This window comes from Zophobas morio, unplaced genomic scaffold (assembly GCF_036711695.1).
Source record: "Zophobas morio isolate AGI-343-1 ecotype UQ-CSIRO unplaced genomic scaffold, CSIRO_AGI_Zmor_V1 ptg000024l, whole genome shotgun sequence".
In the NCBI taxonomy this organism is placed as follows: Eukaryota; Metazoa; Arthropoda; class Insecta; order Coleoptera; family Tenebrionidae; genus Zophobas; species Zophobas morio.
In genome coordinates, this window is record NW_026972129.1 from 13,220,736 (window position 1) to 13,236,168 (window position 15,433).

General features: G+C 32.2%; 1 protein-coding gene across 1 annotated transcript in view; it reads left to right on the forward strand.

Annotated features, from left to right (window-relative positions):
- The window catches only part of LOC135134827 (mucin-2-like), a 56,463-nt gene that overhangs the window by 35,398 nt on the left and 5,632 nt on the right, over window positions 1-15,433 (forward strand). The window contains exons 4-19 of the mRNA XM_064063664.1: window positions 583-765; window positions 7,425-7,684; window positions 7,873-7,997; window positions 8,062-8,191; window positions 12,549-12,734; window positions 12,787-13,049; window positions 13,101-13,414; window positions 13,514-13,848; window positions 13,900-14,162; window positions 14,214-14,330; window positions 14,383-14,556; window positions 14,614-14,775; window positions 14,823-15,011; window positions 15,063-15,131; window positions 15,181-15,279; window positions 15,337-15,417. Of these exons, the coding sequence (XP_063919734.1) occupies window positions 583-765; window positions 7,425-7,684; window positions 7,873-7,997; window positions 8,062-8,191; window positions 12,549-12,734; window positions 12,787-13,049; window positions 13,101-13,414; window positions 13,514-13,848; window positions 13,900-14,162; window positions 14,214-14,330; window positions 14,383-14,556; window positions 14,614-14,775; window positions 14,823-15,011; window positions 15,063-15,131; window positions 15,181-15,279; window positions 15,337-15,417 (2,950 nt within the window). The remainder of the gene's footprint in view (window positions 1-582; window positions 766-7,424; window positions 7,685-7,872; window positions 7,998-8,061; window positions 8,192-12,548; window positions 12,735-12,786; window positions 13,050-13,100; window positions 13,415-13,513; window positions 13,849-13,899; window positions 14,163-14,213; window positions 14,331-14,382; window positions 14,557-14,613; window positions 14,776-14,822; window positions 15,012-15,062; window positions 15,132-15,180; window positions 15,280-15,336; window positions 15,418-15,433) is intronic.

Genomic DNA, 15,433 nt, shown 5'->3' on the forward strand with positions numbered 1-15,433 from the left:
AAACTATTAAAAATGGGCTCAGTTCACAGGGAAAAGTTTGCTGAATCAAGGACATAAAGCACATATTTTTTTCACGAATCATGCCGACAAATAACTTAACGACAATCGATTCTTTGAGAGCACGAATATTTTGACACAAGGGGGTGATAAAGGTCATTTTATTGTAATTTTATTCCGTCCATACAAATTTTACCACGAGTGGTACGAAAGAGTTCATTAATATCTACAACAGTTGTTTATGTTTAATTAATTATAAACATTGTCAGTATAAAGAAAGATAATATTTATGTAAATTAAACTCGGGGTATACTCAAGGTTGCATTGTTTGCCGTTTGAACACACCCAAAAATATTCCACGTGTGGACTGCAACTCTTGCATAAATCACTCTAATTTGAAATTATGCGCCCATGTCCTGTTTATCACCGCTAATAAATCACTAATATATTTGTAATCACTTAATAAATTTTATTTGATTGGCCAGCGAATTTTCAAAGAATTCACCTTGAAATTCCGTAAAGTTAAATTTGGCAAACAATGCAAAAAGCGGGTTTGAAGACATATTTATGATCTGTCTGTTTCAGATTCCAAGGAGATCCGCGTGGTCTGCTACTACACGAACTGGTCAGTGTACAGGCCCGGAACGGCAAAATTTAGTCCTCAGAATATCAACCCCTATTTATGTACTCATCTCATCTACGCGTTTGGGGGTTTCACCAAAGAAAACACGTTAAAACCTTTTGATAAATATCAAGACGTCGAAAAAGGTAAGATTAAAGAGGTTTTACGCAATTGCGTTTATTGAACTAATTGAATATTGCTTTAATTGGTGCGCAGACTTGTCACTCTGGTATTCAAAGAATTTAGGTTACCATTTCTACTAAAAGATTAAAGTTAGTTGACTCTAAAGTCAAACATAGTGGCCGATTATGTGATGCAATTGGTTACGGCGCGACGTACCGCTCCTTTTTGGCAAAAAATGCCGCTCTTGTTTAGCGGAGTTTTATGATTTTTGAAATTCCGGAATTCCTGATATAATTAATTGATCAACTTTGTCACGCTTATTTAATGACACGCTCGGTATAAAAAATTCCACGATATTGTTAGTCGAATTTGGGTTGCTGCTACGTTTAATTAGTATTAGGCTCTTGCCACAAGAGAAAGATTCTTTCGATTGTGGTTATGGTTTTAAATACCGATTCGCTTCAACAGCTAAATTCACTGCCATAAAAAATTGAATTGTGACATACCTATTTAAAGTTATTTATTTTTTGAAATTTTATGGAATAAAACAATCGCTTTATGGTGGTTTCTAAAATATGAATTTTCAAGATTTCACTCGTGTTCTGATGTTTCACTGCGTAGAATAGTTTTATACATTTCTCTTCAAAAGTAAGGTTCATGCTAATGAAATATTATATCGAAATTTGAAAGCTACAATTATAAGCTTTCACAGTGTGCCCAAAATCATATAGAGTACATTTTTTTAAAAAAGACCAAACGAAATTTGATATTTCACGAAACTGTAATTCGCTTCGATGGCTCAACACACGAGCAGTTTCTTACTTTTTACGGGACATTCTGTATGTTACATTTAAATTTATATGTTATTGTTATTATACGATTCTTGGAAAAGTAGTGTTTTATGTGGCCAACTTACAATTTTAGTTTTAAAAAAAAACAAAATTCACGAATTCACGGGAACGATATTAAGTGCCTCTTTGGGAAATCACATAATTTAAAAAAATGTCAACATGAAATGCGTCCACTACAATACGATAACAGAACGTACAGTAGGGGCCAGAAAATCTTGGACGTCATTTGGAAAATTTTTATATAGTTTATGTTTTACTCTCAATTTGCCGTTAAAAGATTTGTCACCTCGCATCCAATATCACCATATCCGCAGTGTCAAAAATACTAAAACTAAAAAAATTAAATTACAATACTTAAAGGTGCTTCATACTATGTGACAGTAGAATGACATTGAGTCCAAGATCCTCTGGCCGTGACTGTATGTTTAAATGTCAAATCTGCATCATATTGCAACAACATTTGGAATAATTAAATTATCTACATTTTCTCATTCATACACTACTTGATTAATTTGATATTTTGCAGCAATATGCATTTGATTTTATTCGACAGAATAATTTCTATAGACTTTGATTGTGTTCCATCTGCTACGATGTTTCTTACTCGCCTAATGTTTATCTTTGAATTTATATGCATTATTCTACTGACAACAAAATAAAAAAAATCTTTTCGAGTGAAAGCCAAACTTCAAAACAATAAAACCATGCATAGTGTATGATCTGTTCAACTATGTAAATAGCATACTAATGACAAACTGTCGTGATTTTTGTATAAAACTTTTCTTGAAAACTTGGGTTATGGGCTAAATATACCAGTTCCCGCAATACTTACTAAACTGGATTTGTAAAATATATAATAAACCAGATTCTGTTTAATATTTTTGTTGTAATACAACAAATTCTCTATTGCTACCCATTACAATCAGACAATCGCATGTAAGTTCCTAGAAAAAGTGCTTTGTCACTTCAGTACGAATGATTACTAATTTCATATTTACTTGACGTTTTAAAGCCTATACAATATTGAAAAGTAGGAATCCCGTTTCCGTCTGTCTGCCTGTCGTCTGTTGGCGATTAGACAAGTAATCTTAGACACATATTTTAAGAATATCATACATATGGTACACATATGGTACAACGCTAAGTCAAACTTCTTTATAAAATACCAAAAATATGACGTCATCTCAAAATTTAGCAAAATCAGTCTCATTTCAAATGCTTTTCTATATACAGCTTTTTCATACATTTTTTTTTCTAAAATAGTTTCTACAGAATGTTTAAAAACAAAATAAATGAAGCAATACATTTTATGATAAACCGCTTATCACATTTTCCAGAAATTCTGGGAACGCTGTTGTTATTAGTGTTACACTCTGTTCAAATTGATATACTTGTTCCTATTAAAAACCACTTTAAACCAATTTTTTATTTCTCGAGCGTAAGCTAAGGAAGTATTGTAATAGGATCCGCCCGGCGAATCACTACTTTCATTTTTTCTCGACGTTTCATGACCGTGATTAGAGTACAAAAAGATAAGTTTCTCGTTTTTGTCTGCTTGTCAGCTGGCATTTGTTTGTCTGCCTACCTGTCGTGTGTGTCGATTTTTATTAGACAGATAATCTCCAAAACTTGATCTTGGTGATATCACCTCAAATTTTTGTACATTAAACATTACTTAAATTTTTGAAATAATATATGTACTCCTACATTTGTGGTTTATGAGTCCCCCTTGATTTTTAATCGCAATTACTTTCCAAAATTGTTTTATACAACATTTGCCACGTGTTTTTTGTAGCTGATGTCTCGCCCACGTAAGGTGCAGGTGGGACGTGTCGAATTTGAGGAACTGGAGTTCTGCACGTTTAAATTTGAATCTCATCCTCGTCGACATTTTTTTTAACACATTGACTTTGTTCGAATATTTGACTTCAGGTGTGAAAGAATTTTTGTGTAAATAACGTTAGACTAATTTTTTTAACTCCATCTTAGCGCACACTCAATCGATTAGAGTTACCCAAATTTTAATTTTTAGACAAATACAGCTTAAGTAGGTACTTATCTTTTACAATTATGACTCGACAAAATTTGCATAAACAAATACTTCATTTTACTACGTCAATTAATACACTTTTCTGTTTATTGAACTTAATTTTCATAGACCAAAAAAAATCACTCAGAATATATCTTTTTGTTCACACGATACATACGTACACGATTCAGGGAAGTTTTTTACTTCCCGAACGTAAGTGAAGGGTTACTTGCTACTTTCAAGTTTTTTCAACATTTCGTAACCTTTATAGAGCATGGAAAAATAGGTGTCTGTCTGTCTGTCATCGGTATAAACTATCTACTTATGTCTTTGGGAAACTTATATATCAATTCATTTCTAGCACACCTCTATTCAAATTATAAATATTGCCATCTGAAGCACAAATATATAAAAATTGGCCGAAGATTATTTCTACAGATTTTTCCTCACCCCTGAAATACGGTACAATGTATCCGACTTTCTCGAAAATTTATAAACCTTGATTTTGCGAATTTTATTTTTTTATGATAATCTCTATAAGTTAAAGTAAACTTTTCCATTACAAAATTTTGTTGTTTTATTAATTTGGATAGATAGAGTGTAGTACTAATAGTCGCAGTACTATATTCTCAAATTTTCTGGAAATCGGGTGAGCCATTCTTTATTTAATCAACAAAACGTATTTCCTAATTCATTTTTTTTTGAGTTATTGTGTATAAGTAAGTAGTTCTAAATAAAATCGCTCAAAAAACATACACTCAAAATATCAAAGAATACAGTGGATTATTAATAGTTTTTTACTTTCGAGGATTCGATTTTGCAGTGATACAAATGCATTATTCTAAGAAACCACAAAAAGCGGAGACAGCTGACGGGCATAATTTACGCTTGTTTCTGCTTGTTTGATAATAATTTACCTACTTTTTTGAAAAAATATTTCATGAGAAATATAGATACAAAATTAAAATAACCCTTAAAATGTAAAAGAGAAATGTATAAACTGCAAATATATACTAAAATCACTTTAAATACATACTAATAATATTTTACAACTTTAGTCAAGGAACCCAACCCACAGTACTCTAAAACCATAAATTATACAGGTAAGACCGCTGCAGAAAATTCTGTAGGCACGCGACTTGGCTTACAAGTTTACAAGGACCCTAATGCGAAAAACCGATTCGGCATTGTCAACCAAATAAACCTAATTATGTCATAAAATTTTACTAGTACGCAGTTAAAGTAGCCTCAGTTGACATACACCTTGTAAAACTTTTATGACTTAAGTAGCTTACGCCAATGCACCTTTATAAGTCAAACTGTCCATTGTTGCCATAATGGAGCTGTGAACTGAGTTAAGTTATACAATATCCAGTTTGACTTATAAGGGTGCTTTGGTTTAAGCTGCTTAAGTCATCAAAGTTTTACAAGGTGCATGTCAAGTGAGGTTACAGTAAAATGACCCTACAATACAAGTAACCAGTTACAGTGTAAGGGAATAAAATTGGATGCAATCCTAGACCCTGCAGATTCGTTTGCCACTGCACCATATTTCGTACAATAATTGGTATTTAGAGATCATCTTTAATATACGAAATCTTATATAAAAAAAAAATACATAGTAAACAAAATCAAGGTAAATTCATAAACTTCAATTATTATAGGCTTATGTTATTTTATAAAATTTATACGGTGAAGATGATTATACAAATTTTGGTTAGCGTTTTATGTATTATCCGAAAGAAGAGAAATTTTCTGTAATAAATAAAGTATGCTGAAAAATGCTAAGCGTAGGATTAATTTAGAGATCTGTAGAATCCATAAATTTTAGTCAAATATTTCAGAGCTATCTGTAGAATTTTTTCCCATTAAAAGCTTGCTGTAAAAGAACTAGGAAAGAAAATATTCGGTTTTACTGAAATTGATATAATTCCCTGCAGTCATATGGTATTTAAAATACAAAATTTAGGACAACTGTAATGCCGACTTATATAAGCACTCTGAAAACGAGTTATCATTCGAATTGTGGTCATTTTCTTCTCTTGTCATGTAGGAGACTAAATTTGATTCCTTATGGAACGAGTCTACTTTAATTCTTAATTAAACACAAAACTTATTTAATTACTGTTTTTATGGCATAATAGTATCTCGTATCTTGCGGCTACAACGGCCGAAATAAAAGTTTTAGTTTTTGCATTATCTGCTTGCAAGTATAGTGGGTACGGTTAGACCAGTTTTTTGTTATCAATTTTTTACCCTCTTATCTGATATGATGCCTCTAATTTGAAATTCCAGAAAGTTAGGTTTTTATGACTGATCTTAAATGTTTGCTTTTCCGTTGCGTACATACAGTTATTAGCCCTGGAAATGTTTCTGTAATAAAATTGCCAAAATATGTCATTCTGTCTTAATGACACGCTAAATTTAGTAAAATGTAACATTTAAAAAATAAGAAGATATATTAATTCACAATCTACTTACCCTAAAAATCGCTAACAATATTCGAGTGCTTTATTTCAAGAAACTTTTAAACGATTAAAATTATGAAAACTTATTCTGCTTGTCCAAACTTTTTCGTGGTAAAGTGTTTTGGTCTATAAATTTTCCAGAGTAAAATTCGCAAAATAGAAAATGATAATGAAGACATTTTCATGTCATTTAAAACCATTTCATGGATAGCGACTAATTTGTTAAATGAAATTGTGACCGTGACAGTAAAACAAGATAAAATACCTTGAAAGTACAGGTTACTCCAATGAAAATAATACCAATAACCTAGTGATAAAAGGTAGAAAGTTGTAATTTAAATTCTCATTATAAACAAAATATCTTAAAACTATTGAAACCTTTCTCTAACTTACAATACAATAGTAATTTCATAAACCAACGTCCACTTTTATGGATCTGTTTTCTCTGAAAGGAAATCCAATTGTTTTCCTCGACTAAGTGAAAATTTAATCTTTTCTAATTAGGTGACATTATTTTCTCGTTAGTTTCCGAGAATAAAATCGTTCCTTTGAAATGCGATATTTTCTATAATTAAAAAACGATTTATATTAGCAATTATCCCACATTCATAAACAGTAATAATATACTAGCATATGAAATTTTCGTTCGACATAACATACTTCAACTAGTCGCACTATTAGTTAATACCCAATTCAGCTATAAATAAATCGTAGTCTCATAAAATAAAACGGAATAAAATTTACATATTTACAGAAAAAAAGCAATCGATTAGGTGTACGTCAACAAGGTTACGAAAATCTGTTATGCAAAATTTGTTTATGTCAAAGTCTTAATAAAACTTTCAGTTTTATTAAAAATAGAGCAGTCTTACATCAGTACTTAAGGCTGCTATCAATAGAGCTAACAAAATAAAGAACAATATAGCACGAGGAACAATGCAATTGTTATATAAACGTTATTGCGGTAAACAAAGATTGAACATCTCCCTCAAGCAGTTTTTGTAGTAATGTATGAAGTAGTAACTGCGAAACGCGGAAACCGTAAAATGCATACTTAATTAATTTCAAAATACGTACTTTATAATTACTTGTTTATAAATTGCGTAACACTCATTTTGTTGTTAAAAATATTCGTGTGAAACATCTTTATTATCAATTCGATAACCTGTAATTCCACAAAATGAAACAGAGTAGATCGAAAGTAGTCTACAACTTATATAACCGTATAGCTTTAAACTATTTGCAAGTAAATCTGACCTGCACAACATACAAGTATCTGAAAACGTAATATTAAACAACATTGCAAAAGTAAATCCGACTTTCCCATTTCGCAGGTGGTTACGCAAAATTCACTGGACTGAAGACATACAACAAAAATTTAAAGACTATGCTGGCCATCGGTGGATGGAACGAGGGCTCTTCGCGGTTTTCGCCCATGGTGGCGAATTCCGAAAGAAGGAAAGAGTTGATCAAGAACGCCATCAAGTTCTTGAGACAAAACCACTTCGACGGACTAGATCTAGATTGGGAATATCCTAGCTTTCGAGATGGAGGAAAGTCAAGAGACAGGGACAACTACGCCCAACTTGTGCAGGTTTGTTCTCACGATCGATCTCTAAAAAAGCTGTAAATCATCAATTTCCTCCGATTTTATGCCTACCAAGCGGAAACCATATCGCATCGCACTTTGTGAGCATAGTTATTAAGCATGTCCATTTTATTACTATTCTCGATAGCTCACGTGTTAAGTAACAACGTGTTGATGTTGAAATACCATTCTAGGAACTGCGCGAAGAATTTGACAGAGAATCCGAAAAAACGGGAAGGACGAGGTTACTTCTAACAATGGCAGTTCCTGCCGGAATCGAGTACATCAACAAAGGATATGATGTGCCGAAACTTACTAAGTAAGTCTAATTATTTCCTCAATGTAGAGAAGTGTGCAGTTTTTAAGTTGCGAACGTTATACAGATATCTCGACTGGATGAATATTTTGAGCTACGATTACCATTCTGCCTTCGAGCCAGCGGTTAACCACCATGCTCCACTGTATTCTTTGGAAGAACCTTCAGAGTATAATTACGACACTGAACTTAACATTGTAAGTACATTAAAATAAGTTTAGCCTTAAGTTCTACTCTCATTTCTGCGGTAATATAAAAACAGTTTCCAAGGAAAGACCTTTTAAATCATTTTCAACAGGGTCTGAATTATAAGAATTTTAAGATTGCTCTGGATGAATTGGCTCTAAAATATTCATTTCTTCTGTCGCGTCGCTGTTGTTTGTAGATTCGAGAGCTACAACACTGCTGTAGTACCTAATTCTACTCAATTGTTACATTTATAAAAATAAAATAAAATTAAAAAAGTATATTCAAGTACTACTACTAAAAAACAAATTAAACTTGATTACTTTATAGTATATTGAAGTATACTCGTTTATTAAAAAACATGAAACTTTATGTGTAACGATTGTTTAAAAATTTACACAGAAAATTTATTTTGTAGGATATTTTTGTTCACCAATTTTTTTTGTGCTAGGGTAACAAATAAGTACCAAATGAAATTGAGCACAATACTTAGTTTTCTGTTACCTGCATATTTTTGAAAAAATTGCACTTACAGTTTCCAGAATGAGTATGAAATTTCCCCTTAAATATTAAAAAAAAATCTAAAACTTGTATTTTCCTCAATGGAGAATGGCACTACAAAAATATTTCTCAAATTTTCACAAATAACATCTTATCAACAAAAATTGTTCCTTAATTGGCATTGAATTTTTAACTGTCTTTCTCATTACCCGTCGATAGTGATTAACCATAAAACATAGTTTGTTCATTGTGAGTCAACTACAGGTTTTTCCCTACTGTTGCAAAAAGGCTTTAAAAATTAAAATTTATAACAAAGTCTGAAAAAATTCTGGATTCTGGATTTTTTATTAATCTATATGAATACACTCTGGTATAAGAATAGAGTATCTATTATTAAAAACATTTCCAGGAAGAATTTCATGAATATTTCAAATACAGATAATTTTTAAATTGTCTAAAGCTGTAAATGTTACAACAGTTAGTTAAGCATAATCATCAGTTAATGATTATTATTATTGAAAATCATATGGTTTCAAACTACTGAAACGTTATGTAGGACTTTACTTTGATTTAAACGGAAATGACCCTAAGTTAATGTTTTTAAATATAACACACTGTACATTTTTCCATTACTGAATACTGAATACAGAAAAAAATTGATTATAAAAATTTGCAACGAAAATTTAATAAAAAAAATAGAACATGATAATGGACACAGTTTTGAATACAGGATTGTACATATTACTGGATGACATTTTGAACATTTATTAGAACCTAAATTAATAACTATTATCTCTGCTTTCAAAGTTGCCTTGATTTTGTGTTAATTTTTATAAATGTTTATATAAACCCTTATTTTTTGACAATTTAAAACTCTACAGGTGTTTTATTTAAAAATGTTGAGATAACGTCATTTCCAGTTAAATCCTAAGTTCAAAATTGTTTATTTTGTACCACAAACTGAAGTCAATTTTTAAAAATCGCCTTGAAAGTAACCAAGATAACTGACTGTCCCTAGACTTTTAATTAACCCTTTAAAACTCGACAGAATTTTTGGTTTATTAAGAAAATACAAACTTTAAATTGTAAATATTTCCAAAAGTTTCTTTGAAAAAAATCAAGAATTATGTTAGAATGGCAGGTGAGCCCCAAAACCAAATACCATATGTTCAAAAAAAATCTTCTCTAGTAGGCCGTGCAATTTATTTTTAAAATAATGATACTACTTATTTGGTGGTTATTTGACCGTAACTGTCAAAGTGAACAAAGAACGCCTTGGTATTACCAACAATATTATTTGAAAAATATATTGAATGACCTAATAGAGGAGTTTTTTTTCAATCCATTACTTATTAGGTTTCACCAAAAATGATTTTTTTAGTCGACCATTACAAATCTGGTAGTTTTCCATCTCCAGTTATATCGATGCAGTGTCACATTTTTGTGCTGAAATGTCAAAATTCCTTTTTTGAACCCACTTGTCACTTTTTTTAATTGAATTGTCACTTTTTTGTACTCAGATGTCGAAAATGTACTTTTGCGTCCTTGGCCTTGTGTTTTTGACCAACATTTTTTTAAATAAAAAAGCCGAAATTATTTGAACTCCACTTTTATTGAATATTGTTATGAAACATGATGGTGCCAATTTTTTTCTTAGTAGAGGAACAAAGTAGCACTTTGGTTTTTATCAAATCTGCAGGACTTTTCCTCCACAATAACAAAAAAGTTAATCTCAAAACCACTTACCGCTGGTTTCACAAAAACGTTTTTTTGGAATTACTTAATATTTTTTGTTTTTAAGAGCAATATAATCAAATATTACTGACTTTAGTAAGTAGGAATGTGATTTTTACTGTAATATCATATTCCAATTTATTTTTTTTTAAATCCAGCGGCAAAGTTGTAGATTATATTTTGGAATTATTTTAAAGAAAAAGTAACAGATAAGAGTTTTACTTCTAAACTTGAACAGTTTCTCAAATAATACATTCATTGTCTCAATTAGCAAAATACGATCTTACAAATTTTGACTCAAAATTAAAGAGATACATTTTTTTTTCAAAAGTTATTTCGAAGAATAAGATTTTTGACGCTAAGCAGACTACTTGAAAACTCACGATAGAAAAAAATTCTTTACTTTTGAAAATACGTTTTTTTGTACACGCTCCCAAAAACAGCTATTTTACGGACTCAAAAGTGTTCGTAAAATAAGTCTTTTTCGGACTCAATTCCAAAAAGTTACCTGTCAAGTATTGATGATCATTTCGGATGATTTAGTCATATTTAGCCCACCATGTATTTTCGAGAAATATTTGCTTTGGTCACATTAGTCGTATAAAGGGATTTGTTGAGGTGTTTTTAGGAGCTTTAACAAAAAAATTTTGTTTGTGACACGTACCTAGAACGTTTTTTGGAACTCATTTGCTATTCCGGACTGTTTGTAAATGAGTCCCATAAAACGTTTTAGGTACGTGTCACAAACAATGTTTTTTTGTTAAAGCTCCCAAAACTCCTCAACAAATCTCTTAATACGACTGATGTGACCAAAGCAAATATTTCAAGAAAATACATAGTAGGGTGCCACCCTCACCGTAGTAACAGGTTGACCAAAGCAAATATTTGCCATGGTAACTTTTTGGGAGCGTATACAAAAAATAACTATTGTGGAAGTATCTGAGAATGTAATAGCTAATAAATAACAAAATTTCATACAGATGCCGGTAGGTGATGTTATAAGTAAAATAAAATAAAGTGAAGAACTAATCATCTTTCCGTAATTCATTGTCAAGTTCCTTTATGAAATTAAAAATGCAGACAACATTAAACAAAAAAAAAACATTGATTAATTTTGAAACGATTAAAAACTGGTTTTTCAGATGCTAGTTAAATATTAAAGTACAATTAAACTGACCTTTACTGTTTAAGATCTGCAAACATTAATTAACTATTAGTGGAACAATACTTTATTTTTTAAAATTTGGAATCATAACATTTAATACCAGTCTTTTCAGAATGTAGTTTCTAAAAACATGAACTTGTAAATAAGGACATATTTTGAAAACGATTTATAGTACTTTTTGTGTCCCATGATTTTGAGATTTTAAGATAGGTATACAACGTCTCCAACAGCAAATATGAATATAATTGTGTACTGAACTTTATAAAAATACTTCTTCCAATGATATTATAAAACTAAAAAAAAAAATACGATGAACATACTTTATATATTTTGTACTCTGTCAAGAAACAGACTGTTTTCCTAGAGTTCCTCGTGGCCAGGACTCAAATTCAGTTTTTAAAGATCACACTTGAATAACGATTACCATGATAATTGCATACAAGAATGTATTTCTGACGTAATTGTCGTTTTTTCCTTTGGAAAGTGTTCTTGTTGTGCGCATATTTTTTCAGTATAAATGTGGTTCTGATTTAAATTTAGATAAGCTTTAAAAATTACGTTTAATGAATTTTCAAAATGTGCTGAAACTTATGTTGTTCACAACCATGCAATATTTTCGTCATTACTTTCATCATTTGACCGAAACCTAAACGTTTCGCTATTCCAACTTACAGCAGCTGTCATCAAAATGTTTTTGTTTTTTGTTGGACAAATTCCTAATTACATTAATATGTATTCTACTGTTTTAAATTTGAGGTGGAGTCACAGTAGAACTATTTATTGCGTAATAGCATTACATAGTTTATAATTGAAAATAGAATTATGTCTTTAGAAAGGATTTTTGCCACAGACACTGTCTTCGTGGCACAAATTTTCTGTAAAAATTCCCGTATCGACAATAGATATAAAATAGCAGCGCCTTTCTCTATAATCCTCTCATGTGCCGCCTTCAACGCTTAACATTGCAGGATTATACAATCAAACACTATCTAAAAGAAGGTGCCGATCCTAACAAACTCGTCCTTGGAATTCCAACTTACGGTCGATCCTACACGCTTTTTAACCCTGATGCTAATGAAATTGGAGCCCCAGCCGACGGGCCAGGAGATATGGGAGATGCGACAAGGGAAAATGGCTACTTAGCTTATTATGAGGTTGCCCTAAATTTTTAACAAACGACCAAATTATTAACCACGCATGTTCTAGATCTGCGAATACATCAAATCTCAAGACTGGGAGGTAGTACAACCTAACCCTGACGCAATGGGTCCTTACGCTTTTAAAGATAATCAGTGGGTTGGCTACGATGATGATGATATTGCACGAAAAAAAGCTGCCTATGTTGCAGAAAATAATCTCGGAGGTATTATGTTCTGGTCCATTGACAATGATGATTTTCGAGGTAATTGCCACGGGAAACCGTACCCTATTATCGAGGCGGCCAAAGAAGCACTCATCTCAGCTTATGGGTAAATTGAAACTTTCCATTTCGAGAGGGGATTCTAATAGATTTATTGCAGTCTAACTGATGAGAATTTGGTTTCACCGCCCGCCAAACCGGTAAAATCAAAGACAAGAACGAGAACTCAATCTTCATCTAAATCATCAAGTGCCAAAAGTGAAGATACTGAAAAGAAAGTTTCGAATAGTGGAGGTTCTCGACGAAGAAATAGAGTCAAGAGTAAATCGGACAGTAGCAGTTCCAATAGCCGACCAAAAATACGTAGGAAGGAATCAAGGAGCACCACAGAAGGTCCCGTTTATAGTAGTTTGGAATTGGTTACGCCCAGTTATACAACGCCTGCCCCACCCCCAACTCCCGATATGGGCGGAGGTTAGTAATGATAATTATTATTTTCATTATTTCCTCATTTGTACGCACATGTTTATAATATATGTAAATCGAAACGATCAAAGCAAAATTTTTTTTTAGAATTCAAATGCGAGGATGAAGGTTTCTACCCACACCCCAAGGACTGCAAAAAGTATTACTGGTGTTTGAGTGGCCCTGGAGAGCTAGGAATTATAGCTCATCAGTTTACTTGCCCCGCAGGTTTATATTTCAATAAAGCTGCCGATTCGTGTGACTACACAAGAAATGTTCTGTGTAATAAAAAATTGTCAAAAACATCGACAACAACAACTACAACAGAGGCCAGTACTTCTAAAACAACTGCAACCACAACTGTACGAGTACCACCCAGAATAACCGCAGCCATAAGTCGAACTACACTTTTCCGAACGTCAACCACAACGGAACCTTATGAGGTAAATAATTATATTTTTTGTTGTATCAGTTTTTACCGTAAATTTTCTTAGGATGAATACGAATATGAAGATGAAGAGGAAGAAGAAGAAGATAACAAAAACTCAGAAGAAGATCCGAGAGTTATCAAAGAACTGCTAGATCTTATAAAAAAAGCTGGAGGTATTGAAGAACTAGAAAAGCAACTAAAAATACACGAAGATGGAAGTGCGTCAGTTTCACATCCGGATGCTACAACGCCATCTTCTATTAGTAAATCTCTAGTTGAAAGAGTGTTGGGGAAAGCGAAAAATAAAAACGGAGAAAGAAAAAATTCGTAAGTCATGCATTCATAAAAATTAGCAAAAATTATGAACTTAATTGACAGATACAGTTTCTTGAACCGCAACAGCAGAGGGCCACAAAACGAAGGGATTCAAAAGAGTGAAGAAAAGAAAAAGCAAGATCGGGGTAAACTACAATATACAACGATTAATAGACAAAGGTAGTGTCTAACAATTAGAAAATTGTCAAATCTTAAAATTAATCATCTACAGGACACAAAAGAGTGACAACGATAAGGCTGATGAGGAAGAAGAGGAAGAAGAAGAAGAAGAAGAAGAGAAGGAAGTTAAAACTTCAAGAAAATATACAAAAAAACAACCAGAATACGTTAACATCAGGCGTGGAAGAGTTAGTACCACAACCGAATCGTCTGGGGAAGATTCAAAGTAATTACAAAAAAAAGTAAACAAAAATACGTTCTTCTAAACTGAAACTGTTTGTAGGGGACAAATTAACAGAAATAAAATTTTGGGAGAAGACGACGATGAAAACGCCGAAGATGACGAAGACCAAGAAGAACCCGTTAAGAGGAAAAGCTCTACACCTCAGTATGTTAACATTCGCAGACAGAGGCCATCGACTACTGAAGAAACCTCCACTTCAAAGTAAATCTGACAATTTTATACAAACAGCATTTTAATGTATTTTTTAGATACACAATAATTAGAAGAGGAACATCTACAACTGAGAGCGATACAGCAGATGACTCTTTAAATGGCAAAAAGAGAGGAACAACCACTCCTAGCACTCAAGAGGAAGTATCTGACGGAAAAAGAAGAGGTACAACAACTGCTAGTGAAGTTGTGTCTTCGTCCACCGAAAAAACTGACTCAAAATCTAAGTACGTTTATTGTCAATTAATTATTTTATTTTTACACGTTAACATTTACAGGTACAAAATTCTCAGACGAGGATCGACAACAACGGAACCTTCAACGGAGGAAAATACAACGACTATATCGTAAGTTTTCCAAAAAATACTAGCTTCTTTCAGATAACAAGTTTTGTAGATCCAGAAAAAGGGGAACTACTTCTCCTAGCGTCCAAGATGTTTCCGAAAAAACTAAAACTAGAATTACCACAATAGCATCCCCCGGATCCGAAGAGAAGTTAGTATTTGTGCACATTACGAAATTTCCACCGTTCTAACAAAATTTAAATTGTAGATACAAAATTATCAAACGTGGATCTACTACCGAGACACCTCTGCAACCTGAAGAAACACCCAGCAACGGTTCAACTACAAAGTAACTATTATACAGC